Source organism: Mugil cephalus, chromosome 13 (genome assembly GCF_022458985.1).
Source record: "Mugil cephalus isolate CIBA_MC_2020 chromosome 13, CIBA_Mcephalus_1.1, whole genome shotgun sequence".
Taxonomy (NCBI): domain Eukaryota; kingdom Metazoa; phylum Chordata; class Actinopteri; order Mugiliformes; family Mugilidae; genus Mugil; species Mugil cephalus.
The window spans coordinates 14,515,008-14,529,439 of NC_061782.1; the positions used below are offsets into that span (position 1 = coordinate 14,515,008).

General features: G+C 40.2%; 1 protein-coding gene across 2 annotated transcripts; it reads left to right on the forward strand.

Moving 5' to 3' along the window:
• The first annotated feature begins 10,365 nt into the window (after positions 1 to 10,365).
• Positions 10,366 to 14,378, forward strand: cuedc2 (CUE domain containing 2). 2 transcript variants are annotated; one of them, XM_047603138.1, is made up of 9 exons: positions 10,366 to 10,526; positions 11,231 to 11,321; positions 11,420 to 11,563; positions 11,652 to 11,713; positions 11,873 to 12,006; positions 12,123 to 12,290; positions 12,389 to 12,453; positions 12,530 to 12,590; positions 12,679 to 14,378. In XM_047603138.1, exons 2-9 carry the CDS (start codon positions 11,248 to 11,250, stop codon positions 12,823 to 12,825), a joined length of 855 nt encoding a protein of 284 aa, XP_047459094.1. In that variant the 5' UTR covers positions 10,366 to 10,526; positions 11,231 to 11,247; the 3' UTR covers positions 12,826 to 14,378. The 2 variants fall into 2 exon arrangements, with proteins under 2 accessions (XP_047459094.1, XP_047459095.1); XM_047603139.1 differs by having other exon boundaries at positions 10,387 to 10,526; positions 11,236 to 11,321.
• The last annotated feature ends 54 nt before the right edge of the window (positions 14,379 to 14,432 follow it).

Below are 14,432 nucleotides of genomic sequence, written 5' to 3' on the forward strand. Positions count from 1 at the left end.
TAGGTCAAGACGTGGTTTATTACTGATGTGCAATATCTACCTTAGCTTTACTTTCTGTGTGCCTCCTGTTATGCTAAACTAAGACATCATAAACATTCTACCTGCTGGAGATCTACATTTTTACAGTGTTATTACATCCCCACAGAGCTGATGGCAAACTTATAGACTTATTAAAGATAAATCTGAGTTGTCATGTTACTTCAGTTCTTGATGACTCAAACAGAGTACTATGGCAAGACAGTGAAATATAAGCAAAAGGGCCTGTGCTAATACTGTGCACGGTGACATTTGGGTATTAAATCAGCAACTTTTAAAGCTTTCTAACTCAATAAACAAACAAGACTAACCACTTCATTTGTTTTACTGCTGTGTCTTTATCAGGGAAACTGAGAAAAGTGCTGATCTAACACTTCTATAGTTACTGTGAAGAGAAGCCTCTTGAAAAGGCACTGAGGACCTCGGCCCATTCCCTGGGTCGACACAGACAGACTGCTGCAGATTAACTGGTTTTCTTAATGTCTCCTCTCTGGCGAAGTTTCTTTCAGAGGGTTGAGAGGCAAACAGGCCCCGGTGAAAGACTCACTCCCCATTAGTGGAGGTAAATGGCTCTTCTGTGAGCAACCGGTTAAAGCAGGGAGGGATAAAGGGCCTCTCCACACACTTCTTCAGCCAGATTAGAGAGGTGACTCTTGTCTCGAGGATGTAAAATGTTTATACGCGCGGGGAGCGCTCTAGCGTAGGAACCTCAGCGGTGTCACTGTTACGTTCATCACAGGAATTCACCGGGTTGTCGTCAGCAAAGAAAGAGCTCATGAGGATGCATATGAAACTCAGTTTGACAAAGTGTTAATGTTTTCAGCGTGAGCTAGACCTTGAAGCCTGCTTTAGTGTTTGTTATAACTATTGCTTTAATGTTAAACAAGAAATCCAGTTAATGACATATATCTCTTTGGTTGCATTTATTTGGTGGCATTTATGCCACTTCCAAAAACTGGAAACTCAGTTAAGGATATCATATATATATTATTATTTATGTCAATACATTACAACTTTCTACATTGTTTGTGAAAAGTCACCTGTAGTTTGGTGTGAGGTGCCAAACTATCACAATGCATTTTTCTTCCACTCAAACCCCGACTTACTTCTTGAAAAGAGGGAGAAAAACTGCACCTAATCGCAGGCTCATTGCCTCCTTGCCAGCTACCAGGCCCTGATTGCATTTCAGCTGAGAAGTAAATACTACATGCTCAGTTACCAGGTGAAATCAAGCAGGCAGATGTGTCTGCAGCCTCAGTAGATACTCGCTGGACCCTGCTTCTGTCTACCTGTGCCACAGAGTTTCTAGCCAAGTCAGCTGCTGCTGATCCACATTGCTGAGTAGGTGCGTGTGTGTATGTGAGAGATAGAAAAGTGGGGGAAAGGTAGGAATAATTTAGCTGACTTGAGCTGAGTTTAATAAATAAATGTGGAACACATGCATTGCGTTGCGTGACAAAAACCACGCCCTTTTGTTAATTACGATATGACTAAGAAAATGCCTCAAAATAATTTAAAAGGCTTCGGATTTCGGGCTACATCGGGGCCTGTTTGTTATGAAGAGTGTACAAAGGACGAGAGCAGCAGAGGTATGTTTGCCAGAGAAGGGGTGAGAATACAATAGCCCTCCTTCCAAGGGTCTGTAACCATAGACTCTAATAAAGTCACTGCCTGCAAATAAAGAGCCGCTGCTCAGCTCGTGTTACAACAACAAGGACGGCATTATACAACTCGGCTCTGTTTTGAAGTACACCACCAAATGTTAAAGAGCAGCAAACAGGGCGCAGTGCACATTATCTGTTACTGATCACGCAATAACATACCACCATATTCTCATTAAAGAGAGGATGATATTAATTTAACCGTCTAGCATTGTGTATTTGGATATAATACTGTAGGTAAGTTCCACTAGTGTGTATGTCTGTGCCCTAAAAGATAATTGGCTGACTAACAATAACAGTATATGTATGAACTTTCACATGCATATACAGTCATATCTGAACCAAGAAACTTTTATTACCAGACTTTTTATTATTATTTAATTCTATAATAAACAAAACCACTAGCTAACCATGGCTTTAAATAGGTTATGATTTGTTAACTCACCGACTGGTTAATGTCTTTTTTTAATAACTTGTTAATGCTAGCCAAATTATAAAAAGGCCGGAAATTTGCTTACAATGATTTGTTGCTTTTGTTTAAATAAATAAATATGTCATTGCACCAAACTGATTTGTCTAAAATTAAATAAAAATGACTTGTTTGAGGTCAACTATTATATGCATTATATGTAACAATAATAATGTTTGTCGGATTTTACTTTTAAAGATTTCGTCCCAATATTTCTGTCCACACAGCACCAGTCGCTGCATCCAGTCAAAGTTTGAAGGAGCCTCTCTTTGTACATCCCGGGCCTCCCTGTTGCTAAAGGTTGTGACCCGGCTTTTTATTTTTCCCGGGGCTGTTGGGTTAATGAAGTAACAACAAACTGGGCCCGCGGCTAATTTGGAGTGGCACTTCCTGCCCCCTCCTGTCTCCGCGAAGACGTATTTCATTTTCTCTTATCTCTGCCTCGGTCATGTGGCTTTCCGCATGGACGCCCTTCTCTCCCCCAGTTGCACGAATAATGGAAACTTCGTTAATGTCATTAATCTACAGACCAGGACATGAACCAAGCATGTGCGGACTGTGTTGTCTGTACAGAGCCGTGTGTTTCCAACATGGGACTAACATTTTAAATCAACATTTAGAAGAAACTTTCTGAAATGTTTTAGTGCTCTAATGCTAAACTTTCACAGGGATAATAATGGGAAGCTCTCTGCATCTCTAAACTTACAATGAACATCTTCTATAATCAGCAGCTCTTGAGTGAATGAGTGTTTAAAGATGACAGCGCTCTCCATTCCACCATGCACATTTAAACAATGGTAATGTCAAAAGACTGCTTAATGACTTATCAGGTGGCTTTGATTCACGCCTCATTCAAAGCCTGTATTCACACATTCCTCCAGCTCCATGAATGGACACCCAGCCCCACATGTCATACACTTTCATTCATAAGATGAAAACAGGAGTGGGGGAGCTGGTCTGAAAAAAAAAAAAAAAAGGAGTCTCTCTTGTAGGATGGGTAACCCAGGGGACATTTTCTTTTGTGTGGCGCTCAGCTTATGGGGGCAAATGCCAGCAGGCTTACCTCCGCACTGTCTGTCTGTGTGTGTCCCCCTTTCCTCTGCACACAGTAATTAGGAGGATCTTAATGGAGAGGGGGGTTTATTAGTGTCTGAGGAAGGCTTTAAACGTCACTTTAATTAAGGGGGATTCGACAGACAGCTTGTGTGGCGATGTCACCCGTTTTATAAAATCCTTGTTTGGCCACAACAGGAAAATAGAAGTGGGTCTTTAAAAGGGAAGAGGAACAAGGCTTTCCAGAGGAAGACCGTCTAGACCTGCGGTCAGACACAGAATGGATAGTTTGACCCTGGCTGAGCATTAGGATGACGATCATTATCTGCAGAGAAATTCCACGTGCGTGCACACGGCAAGCAAACACCCTCCCTCGGGAAAATAAATCAGACGAACAAACCCGCCTGCCCCTCCGAAACTGTTTCATTCAAGAGATAACCACGCTGCTAAAAAATTTGGGCGGATTAATTTATTCTCAGAATATCCTATGGCCATTCATGCAGGATATAAAATCCTAGATTATTTCCTGCTTGGTTAACCCGCATCCGGCCAGTCCCTCTCACAAAGCCATTCTAATGTTGCCATTAGTTATGCTCCTCTGGTGGCCAAAAGATTGATCCCAGAGACTTGGAAACCAATAAATGTGTACATGAATGGTGGAGGGAGATAACACGTTTCCCACAGATAGTGGTGGGGGGGCAGATCAGTGCAGAAATATGATTGGAAAAAGATGATTAATGATATAGTGGGGAAAAATAGCATCGTACTGATAACGTTAAATTCAGCATTAAATACTTTTTCTAACATTTTTTTTTCTTTTGATGTTTATAGAATATCGTGTGATGAAAACTACTGAATTATTTTATAGTTGTCTGCTAAAAACTAGTCAATTTGATAAAAAAAAAAAGAAAAAAGAAAAGGAAAAAATTGAGAAGGAAGCTCACAATCAAAACAGAAAATAAACAAAAATAAATACCTCCTCAGACAACATACTGTCCTCACTCATAAAAGCCAGTGTTGTCACAGACATCACAGGGCCATAAAAGTCTTCCACAATAACTGCAGCGGCTGGGAGCCCACAGAGGGAATCTGATAATGGGCCTGAGGGGAAACGACAACGTGCTCAGGGACCAGGGATTGTCTGGAAGACAGATAAGAAGACACAGGAACAGGTTATCAGCAAGTTTATGAGGTGTCACTCCGTTCAAACATTCACCTGTTCCGCCGGAAAATCATACAATCACAAACAGGCGACCCATTAATTGACGCGTGGATCTTCCTGTTTATGAATAATTTAAACAATGTCTCCTCTTTTCCACCTTTTAAACCGGATCTCATACACTACCAGTCAAAGGTTTGGACACACCTTCAATGAGAAGGTGCGTCCACATTTTTGACTGGTAGGGTACACAATACGTGCGTAATACGCTTTCTTTTGAGATGCATTAATTTTAAAAAAGAAGCATTTTCCGTCGCTTTTCATTGAACATTTACATTCTGGTTTATAAGAAGAAGGTGTCAAATATGTAGATCATTTTTTCTCCTCCTCTAACTGGGAGTGGTGTTGTTCAGCTGTCACAATGCAGCCCTTAATTTGCTTTGATGATTCAACAGTGCAGTTATTTTGCAGTTGTGTGAGGTCCCTAAAAATACTAAAAAAAACAGAAAACGGAAACAAAAACATATAGATGTATGGACTACTGCTGACTTAACTTGTCTGGACAATTTAATACAAATTTGTGAATCGCTGTGGAAGGAATTTATGTTTAGGTTTTGAGTGTGCAGTGCCGTTGAACGGAGAAAAAAAATGGAATTACCTGAGTTTGACGGAGATAAATGGCAGTTGACTCGCAGAGGGGTGATGTGCCTTGTGGCATTGTGGGATAGGTGGTCTCAGAACGCTTCCTGTGTAGGTGGAGGACGGTGGCGTCGCCGCACCCTGGGCCACGCTGAAAGAAAGTCATAACACAAAGCTTTTGTTGACAATACATTTTTTTTCTTTTTTTTTTTTAGGAGCGAGGCATCGACCTCTTGTCACTTCCTTTTCATTAGCAAAGTTAAAGAAACGGAAACGTTCTTTAATGCAAAGTTTGTTTGCATTATTCTATCAAACAAATGTGACGGAATAAAAGGAATATATTAAAAATAATAAGTTTCAATTCTCAAATTTCAATTCTCCAGTGACTTCTTCCGTATGTGATAACAATCATCACATCATGAATATTAAAGTATTTTTTTAGTTATCTTTAAGCAGCTTGCAGATAAAAACATTAATACACAGAGTACGTGTGCCCAGTGAAATGGCTAATTGCGAACATATTTATAAAAACTTTCCTATCAGCCACAACACACTACTTTTATATTAAATAACATAGTTACATGACACGCCTCAGTGTGCAGAGTAACACAAAACCACTAAAACAGAGAGAAATGTTCCTGCGCATTAAAAAAAATAAACACAACCTCCTGTAGATAGCTCAACCGCACGGGCGCAGTCTCCAGATTTTTTATCATTATTCTTTCACCCACATAAATGATCAAAACAAATGACAATCTCTGTGCAAAGAAGAGACGGAGCCCACAAAAGGGAGTCTGACAGCCATTTCCACAACAGATGTTTTTACAGAGGGGTGTCTTCTCTCCACTGAGCAGTCTCACACATGAGAGACCCCCAAAAGCTTCAGAGAAACGTCCAGAAAACCAACATGTAAATTTGTAACTGCCATGTCTCAGACTAGCGGGCCCGCGCCAGTTTGTATAGCGGGAGGGGGGGGGAGAAGAAATTACGAAATGAGGAGTAGTTGTAAAAGGCGTGCCCGAATTTACAAATCAGCGTGGATGGTTTGAAAGAATTAGAAGCTCGGTATCAGAAAAAGACAACAAACAACGTCATTATGTGTTATCATGAAAAGATAAGTCCCTATTGATCCGGGTTGTAGGCAAAGGCTGCACTATTGACAGGAAGACAGAATATGTCGGCGGGGCAATATTTCATACATTTGGCCTGTTCACTCCATCACTGCGAGAGGGTGTTTTTCTGGGCTGTATATAATAACACGTGTGCTCTTTATTTCCCTCAGATCAATGGTAATGCGAGGGGGGCCACACAAGATGGATGCCACGGGCAGGTTAACCTATCGACTGCTCAACAGAGACACACAGACCAAGACACGGGAGACCAGTCCATTTACTGGGGTGGAGCTGAGCTAGTTGTGTGTTTCGCTCTGCTCATTGTACCCACAAAACTTTACCTTTGTCACTGGTGCGTGTGCTGTTTATCTGTGAGGATGCGTGAGCGTCTCTCTTTTAAATCTATCGCCATTCAGCAAGATTTAGACGCAAATGTAAACACCGTCAACGTGATTTGTCTAACCTTGCGCCCTATCTTGAGGCCAATTGAGGAAGTTTAAGAGAATAGTGGAAGTGCCAGCGGGCTGCCTGGTGATTGTTTCCTGGAGACAGGACAGGAGGCAGAAGGGAGGGCAGGCTACAGCCCACACAGGAGGCCCGGATCTGGTCAGCCTCACCCTCCGAAAACAAGCCAGATAATCTCCTGCTCAAGCTCCAGCTCCTTTCAAGACAGTAACCGCCGGCTTCTGATAAAGCAGAAAAGTGTAAAGGTAAAAAAAAAATAATTAAAAACACATGCCAACTTTGATTTAACAAGTGTCGTTAATACTGCACTTTTGTAAAAGTCCATCACTCACGTGACCTTGGGAGCCAACCAGAGGCAGGTAAAATGATTAGCGGTTCCGATTGTGAAAGAGGCCTTACATTGTAAAAGTTTCCATTAATTAAATCCCACTGTGCTTGAATTCACTCAGTAAATGCACCTTTTGAGACATTTTTAGGTGTTTAATTTTTTTTTTTTTTTTAACAAAATCAATGTCCAAATTAATGTGCTGATCCCATCTCCGCTGCACAGGTGATTCAACTGAAAGTACTGAATAATGCCGCACCTCTCTATTGTGGATGCAATGCTACGCGTTCGCTGAGTAAATACAATAAAATCTAAATATGAAGTCACTCTGGCTGAACTGGAAATTGAACGCTAATAGAAGAATACCGTTCCGACAGACAGCTCCGAGCATTATTGTCTAAAGTTGGGTAAAGGGTAATTAATTTGACAGGAAATCATTCAATGTTTTGGTGAGGAGAACTGTATTTTTTTCCCCCCTCTCAGACATTGCCTCAGCCAACCCCCAGTCCCCATTGTCTGTGTGAAAATGGAAATCTGTGCCACCAGTACAATATCCACATTATGAGCCCTGCCTCGACATTGTTGCATGACATGCTTGACTGTACCCTGGCATATAGGAACAGAAACGTATAAACATACCATTAGCACAAATTAATAATTGCCTTCCACTTACTTTTATGTGTAATATGTGAAGCTTTTAAATGGTTTCGTATGTACTTATATGAAGTCACTCTTAGACTTTTGTAGAACAGTTTGTTCTTTAATTTCAAAAAGGATGAAGGATACGAAATGCATTGATTCCAAAGTCCGTGTGGACAAATTGAAACAGTTTATTTCAAACTTGCAGCAAATATATATATAGAACTAATATTTAACCGTGTATTATCTTCCTGCCACACACATGAACAACAAGGCTGTGGTTTTGCCGCACCGCTTTAATGAATTCACCTTGTGATCTGAGCTTGAGGCTAAAACTGCACTACAGTCTTTGTGATAATTGACAATTCAGCAACTAATTTGTCTGCATCAATTTGACTAATAGCATGTGTTTTTATATCCGGTGATGCACAGCTGCGTGTTTGCTCCTTGTTTGAGGTAAAAACAGCAAGAAACACTTCGTTTATTAGAACGTTTAGCATTAGATTTTGTAATCTGTAAAGGCCTATTTTACCTTATTGCTTTGGTCGATTTCATCTTAGTTAAGTAAAGTCCAAAATTACCATCACTGCAATATTTTATTATGAGGCTCATAGTAACAATGACGAGTAAAACGCAGGCTGAAATTGTTCCAGCAGAACCAGTGCATGCAGGACAACCTCTCCCACTCCCACAAAAGCTTGGGCTTATGAAGCGACTGCTTAGCCACCTATATGCACAAAGATGGAAAATCCTTGGTAATAAATCTTGACCAAACAAATCTTACATCAATACGAGCTCCAATGGAAATAATAATATTCCATCACAACAACAGCTCTAAGTGGTGACAACCCTAAAAACAAGGACGATGCTTTTAGGGTTCTGTGTTTTAATATTAAGGCTTGTTACGCAACTAATTTTGAATTTTTAAAAATAGGAGCAGTCGAATACACCTGCATGATGTGGATATAACAACTATACTGCTTTTGTTGCTTCTTTTTTTCTCTCAAAGGTCCCAAGAGCATACCAATATCTCTTGGAACAGATAACCTGCTGCAAGATGTCCTGCTGTTACAAATAACTCAATGCTGCCACCTAGTGTCTGCCCGTATTGCGCGCTCTAGAAAAAAGGAAACCCTCGTGTCAGCTTTACCAGGTCCGTCAGGATGTGTTAATTTTAACCACTGAGCTCTGAATTGAAGCAGATGATAAACAAGATCATATACAAAACCCATTCATTTTCATTTTTGTTTAGAGTTAAATGTGACACTGCTGTTGGGGATTTAGTGTTTTTGGCTGATGTGTTAACATCATAATCCCACTACTATATGCTGAAATATTTTGGTATGTGTTATATGACTTGCAGGGCTCATCATGCTGTGAACACACACAGAGAAAAGCGAGGCGCTCTCCTTTACTGCAGGCTTTACACGCTCTCTTCTCGGATACCTCAGCCCCACCTGTCTAGCCATGAGCTCAGAGTTGAAACAGAGTTCAGCCAAGTTGAGAATTGTTCTTGCTTGTTTTATCAGTAGCGTGTACCATATTTCCCCATGAAATACTACAGCCTGCAAGAGATACTGCCGAGGCAGTGAGAGAACAATTGAATGGGCATTAATGATTTATAGGTACATATCTGCTATAATACCAACACAGGCGGAGGTAACTGAGAGCAGGATCTGATGACATCACTGATGTTGCCTCAGATAACACCTTGATCATCAACTATGTATGGATCTGGCAAAAGATATAAGATCATGTCCAAGTGAGAGTAGACTATTTACGAGCGCTGAGACACTGATGAGTCAGGAGCAAAATATGGATCAGAGAAAGCTTCAAAATTATGAAGGACACAGAATATGTTATAATTAATTCTATATGCAAAGGTTTGAAGTGGAAAACAACACGTGATCTCATCTAATTTAAAGCACATTTAAGGACAGCTGGAATGTAGGGAAAAAGCACTCATATTTACTGTTCACACATTGTGTTTGCAAAAGCCTTCCTTTGTAATGTAACATCAAACGACGGCTGTCAGATAAACGTACTGAAGTAAGGGCGGTCCTGCAATATTATAATTATTGAGATGTACAAGAATATACTTTGTTATCTTGGACAAAACAATTCCCATGTGGGGATCAATAAAGTGATCTTGATTTTTAAATCTTGAGAATAGGTTTTACATACATAAAACACTCCACCACTCGCAATAATACCCTAAAAAAGACAGAGACATTTAAAATGATACCTTTAAAATTACTGTTCTTCTTCTTCTTTTGTCAAATAAATATTTCAGCTGTAATGTTTCAGTATCGAATCTGTGTCGGTAATTTAATTTTTAATTAATCATCATACATCTGTTATCATCTGTTATGTACAATAAATCCAAAGATGTTTCCAGTATTTTTTATTTATTTTAAAAGAGGGAAATTGCACATTGATTGACACGAGTACAAAGTAGAATCACATAAATGTACCTATGCAGGCTGATGGTATTAAAAAAGGAGAATACAAATAATTTGAACCAGATAAAAGGTGACAGAAAGTTAACATATTAAAACACATAAAAGCATAGTAGTCAGTAGAGGATTAAGATCGGATATGAGTACAGTATTGATTTTGACTATGTTTTGAAGTGTTTTGTGAATGAGTTAAGAGTTGGTATGACGTATTTTACAAGGTATTTCATGTATATGATGCTCGCTCGTTATGAAAAAGTTGACTGACCACATAGAGTTTTCCTGAATGGGATCATGCAGTCCCCTCTGACCCCTGCTCTGGTTGACCTGTTTGTGTTTTTCTTTTATAAACTCACAAATCACCAGGCTAGTTACAACCGGAGGAAGTGACGCCAATATTTTGAATCGAGCCTCTCCGTACATCCACTGCACAGACCGAGTGAGCATCCTCCCCCTTGTGCATTTTGGGGAAAACTTTGAGCTTCATGTCTCCATAATAACCCCCTGTCATTGTAAGTTTTACTCCATTAAATGTAATCTACGGGGGTCGATTCTGCAGCAGCGTTAACCGATAGCTTGCTAGTAGATGTCGTTAGCTAGCCCACTTGGCTAGTGCTAATTCGCAAACGTCCTAACGCTGTTTATTTTACAAGGCATGCACAATAAGGATAACGTTGTTGGTTAATTAATAGTGACAGTTTCGAGAAAACAAGGCGTGCTTAAGTATATATTTATGACGCGGTTAGCAGCAAACGGTACCCTATAGCTAGTCTTAGCTTAGCCCCGATGCTAGCCATGAAGCATTAGCTGGTAACTAAAGCTAAGGCTGGTCAACTGGAGCATAGGTTGGTAGGACTAGCTACATAGTCGTGTGAGGTTTGTAACTTTTCCGGCATTTTTGTTATAGTTGTTGTTTCGTGGCGGTTGCTTCCACTCACTTGAGACCTTTACTGGGATGAATCCTGCAGAGGAGTGGGTCTGTAGGTCATGCGTAACAGCCAAGTTGCTGCACGTCACGCTTTCACAACCAGTGTTTCTTAAGTTTTGTAACCTGCACACTTGAGCCCAGACTTAAATGGGCACACGGGTGACAACTGCTGGATTTGGTTATTTAAGGTTTGCGGTCGCTGTTGCTCTTATATATATTCCTCCCTCGACCATTTGCTGTGCACCAACTCCAGTTCTGTTCAGTTTAACTGTGTGTCCCCCTCCTCAGCACAGCAGGAGTACGTGATGGACCTCCACAAAATCATCCACGGTGCGTTGCACGAATTTATTCAGGCTTACATTCCTGATGCAGACCTCAGGTAAGCTGTGCCTCAAACCCTCATTGCATATTTATAAAAAAAGATTATGTTCTGTTAGTTTGCAGCATTTATTTTTTTATTTTTGCCATTTAATACAGCACCCTGGATGATGTTCTTCTGTCCTACATCACTGGAGTCCTGGAGGATCTCGGCAGCCAGCAGAGTGTTGAGGAGAACTTTGATGTGGAGGTCTTTGCAGAGATGTTAGAAGCTTACATACCTGGCTTTGCTGAAATTGACAGGTAGAGAAATGGACGTGCTCCTCTAGATGAGACGACGGCGGCACTGTGTTTTCTATTTTTATTAAAAAATGCGTGTCTTATTTTGCAGCGTCAAAGTCTGTGAAATGATGTTCAGTTTGGCTTCAAAACTAGCATCTGCTCGTACCTCAGGTGGGGTATTTATTCTAACTTCTTATGCATATCTCTGTTTACATATAAAAAGGAGCATTTTAGATGACTTAACACATATATATATATGTATATGTGTATGTGTGTGTGTGTGTGTGTATACTGCAGTGCTCTGATATAAATGTCTCTCTGATCTTTTAGCTGATGAAGAAAACAGTGTGCCTAAGACGAGGGCAGAAGAGATTTCACTGAAACTTACGACTCTGCCCAGTGAGCCTCCACCAGGTAGAGAAACGCAGTGCCTTAAAACACAGACAGAGGGCGCCACTGCCAAGGTAATCATTTCATAATCAGCACACCGTGTTCCTTCTCTTCCCTCCCTTGATTTTTGTTCTCCTGTTTACACTGTTTCTATCCATACTAATAAGAAAATGTAAATGTCTTTGTTCAGCTACCAGTGTCTGAGTGGGAGGCCCAGGAACAGCATCTGCTGGAGATGTTTCCAAAGTGCAGTCTGTCCGAGGCTCGCAGCGCCCTGTCTATTGCCAAAGGAGATATGGAGGAGGCTGTGCGACTCATCATAGAGGGCGATGTCCAGCTCAGCCCCAGTCCTCTTAATGTGAGTCTCTGCTACCCACAAAACATTGCTGCTGTACCCTCTCTCACTGCGCCTTGTGTTTGTTAAAAGTCTAAATTGATGTTATCCCGCTGCCTCAGGTAAACCATGGGAAGAACATTTCCTCACAGGGAGACCAGAAACTTAAAGAGAGCATTCTTGAGAAGTGAGTAAAAAAATTCACCTTCAGTTCAGCAAAACTTATGTATTTCAGTGTTTATGACCACGTTTCATCTTAATAGGTACATGCTAGTGGACAGTGAGGAAGATAACAAAACGCACCGACCCGTTGCCCCCAAAGATGTAAGATCAAGTCCTATTTTTTACAAACACGTTTCGTGCAATGAAACTTTTGAAGTTGAGTCTGATTTAGGTTTTTTATGTTTTTCAGGCTCCAAAGAAGCTAGTCCGTTACCACGGGAACCAGGTGGTAACCACGAAGGGGGAGCGATACCAACTCGTGAAGAAAGACGAGGCCGACGACATGAAGAAGACGTACGTCAACCTCAAGCCCGCGCGAAAGTATCGATTCCATTGATGACGAACACAGTACTGTAAGAGCAGCTAATGATAATATTGTTTACACGAGTTTTTTATTTATTACATAAATAGCTACAGTTTGTTCATTTTTTTTTCTCAAGTCAAGAACTAGTTTTATTACTGTCAGTGGCTTATTTTGAAAAATGGTAACTGTTTTAGGCCTTCGTTAAAACGTCATATTACCATTATTTGCATTACTGTTTACTTGAGGACCTTAAGGAATTCTGTGTGATGTTTTAGTTAGGATGTGGTCAGTGTGCTCTTGTTTGCGTAACAGACTTACCTGTCTACTTTTGGCCATCTCAGCAGGTCTGACGTTGCACTGACGGCATTGTGTTTTTTTTTTAAACTGTATTTTCTTCAACCCATTAGAATTTAAAATCATTATTATGACATAGTAAATGAATCTATATTACTTTCTGTAAATACGTTCTAGTGGTGCTGTAGAGTCTCTTCTGGATGGTCTCAACTGCTTTTTTCTATGTAAATACTATTATTTCAAGGATGCCAATTTCATTTTAAGTTACTTTTTTTATATATATATATAATATAATATAGGATTATAGTGCTGTAAATATGTTTGTTCAGGACCTGAGATTTGGACAGTTTGTTGAACTATAAAACTGATAACCTTGGTCATTATGGGCACCGAGTCCTAAGCAGCCTGAGAGTAAATATTAGGCATCGATTCAATGTAGCCCCGGAAAAACAAGAGGTGGACAAATCTTTTTCACTCGCCTTATTTTTTACTCACTGAAGCAGAATAAGCTATCGAACAAGCCAATAATGAAGGTGAAGGTTATTAGAGTTATTAGAGCCCAATAAATTCATTTTCCAATACGTCTCCAGACTTCTACAGCGCTATAATTTCTGGCATGATTATGTGAGAGCTGCGGTCGTCTCCCCCGACACATTGAGCGACAGATGCTGCAGGAGGACGTCGGTCTTAAAGTTCATTCCAGCAGTATTCTCTTTATTTTTGATAGAGATGTTTAGATTTACAAAATATCCAGTCATGTGTCCGTGAGGACGGACGTGTGTGTGTGTGTGTGTGTGCGCGTGCTTTCAGGGTCTGTTTACATATGAAAAGGAGCGTTTCTGTCTCGTGGCTCCTCTCATCTCATTTGTATTCTGTTCATTTTGCTCGTAATTGTCGTGGTATGATTTCATTCTCATTTATTAATTGTGTATTCTAGGCTCAATGGGTTGATCAGGTTTACTTTACTAAGATATACCGTTGTTTATTTTGCTCCCCTCTGCATCCGATTGGAGCAATTGTATAAATTGTTTTGGTGGCATAGTATAGGTTTTTTTTTTTTTTTTTTTTTTTCCCCTGAGTGTAGTGTAACAAAGATGTAAGATGTGTTGTTACTGATACTTGTCGTTATCAGCAGCAATGTTATCTTGAATTACTACGATATGGTGGTGGTGTAACTGTAGAGCATGGAATGGATTTCCTGAAGCCGTTTAGTCACTACTGAGTTTTAACCCCCTGCTTTGAGAAACTGTCGACGCACAATTTATAGTAAATAATAATTTTTGTAGACTACATTTATGTTGTGTTCATGTGTTTATTTACTTGTGCCGTTTAAAAGATGGGAGTAT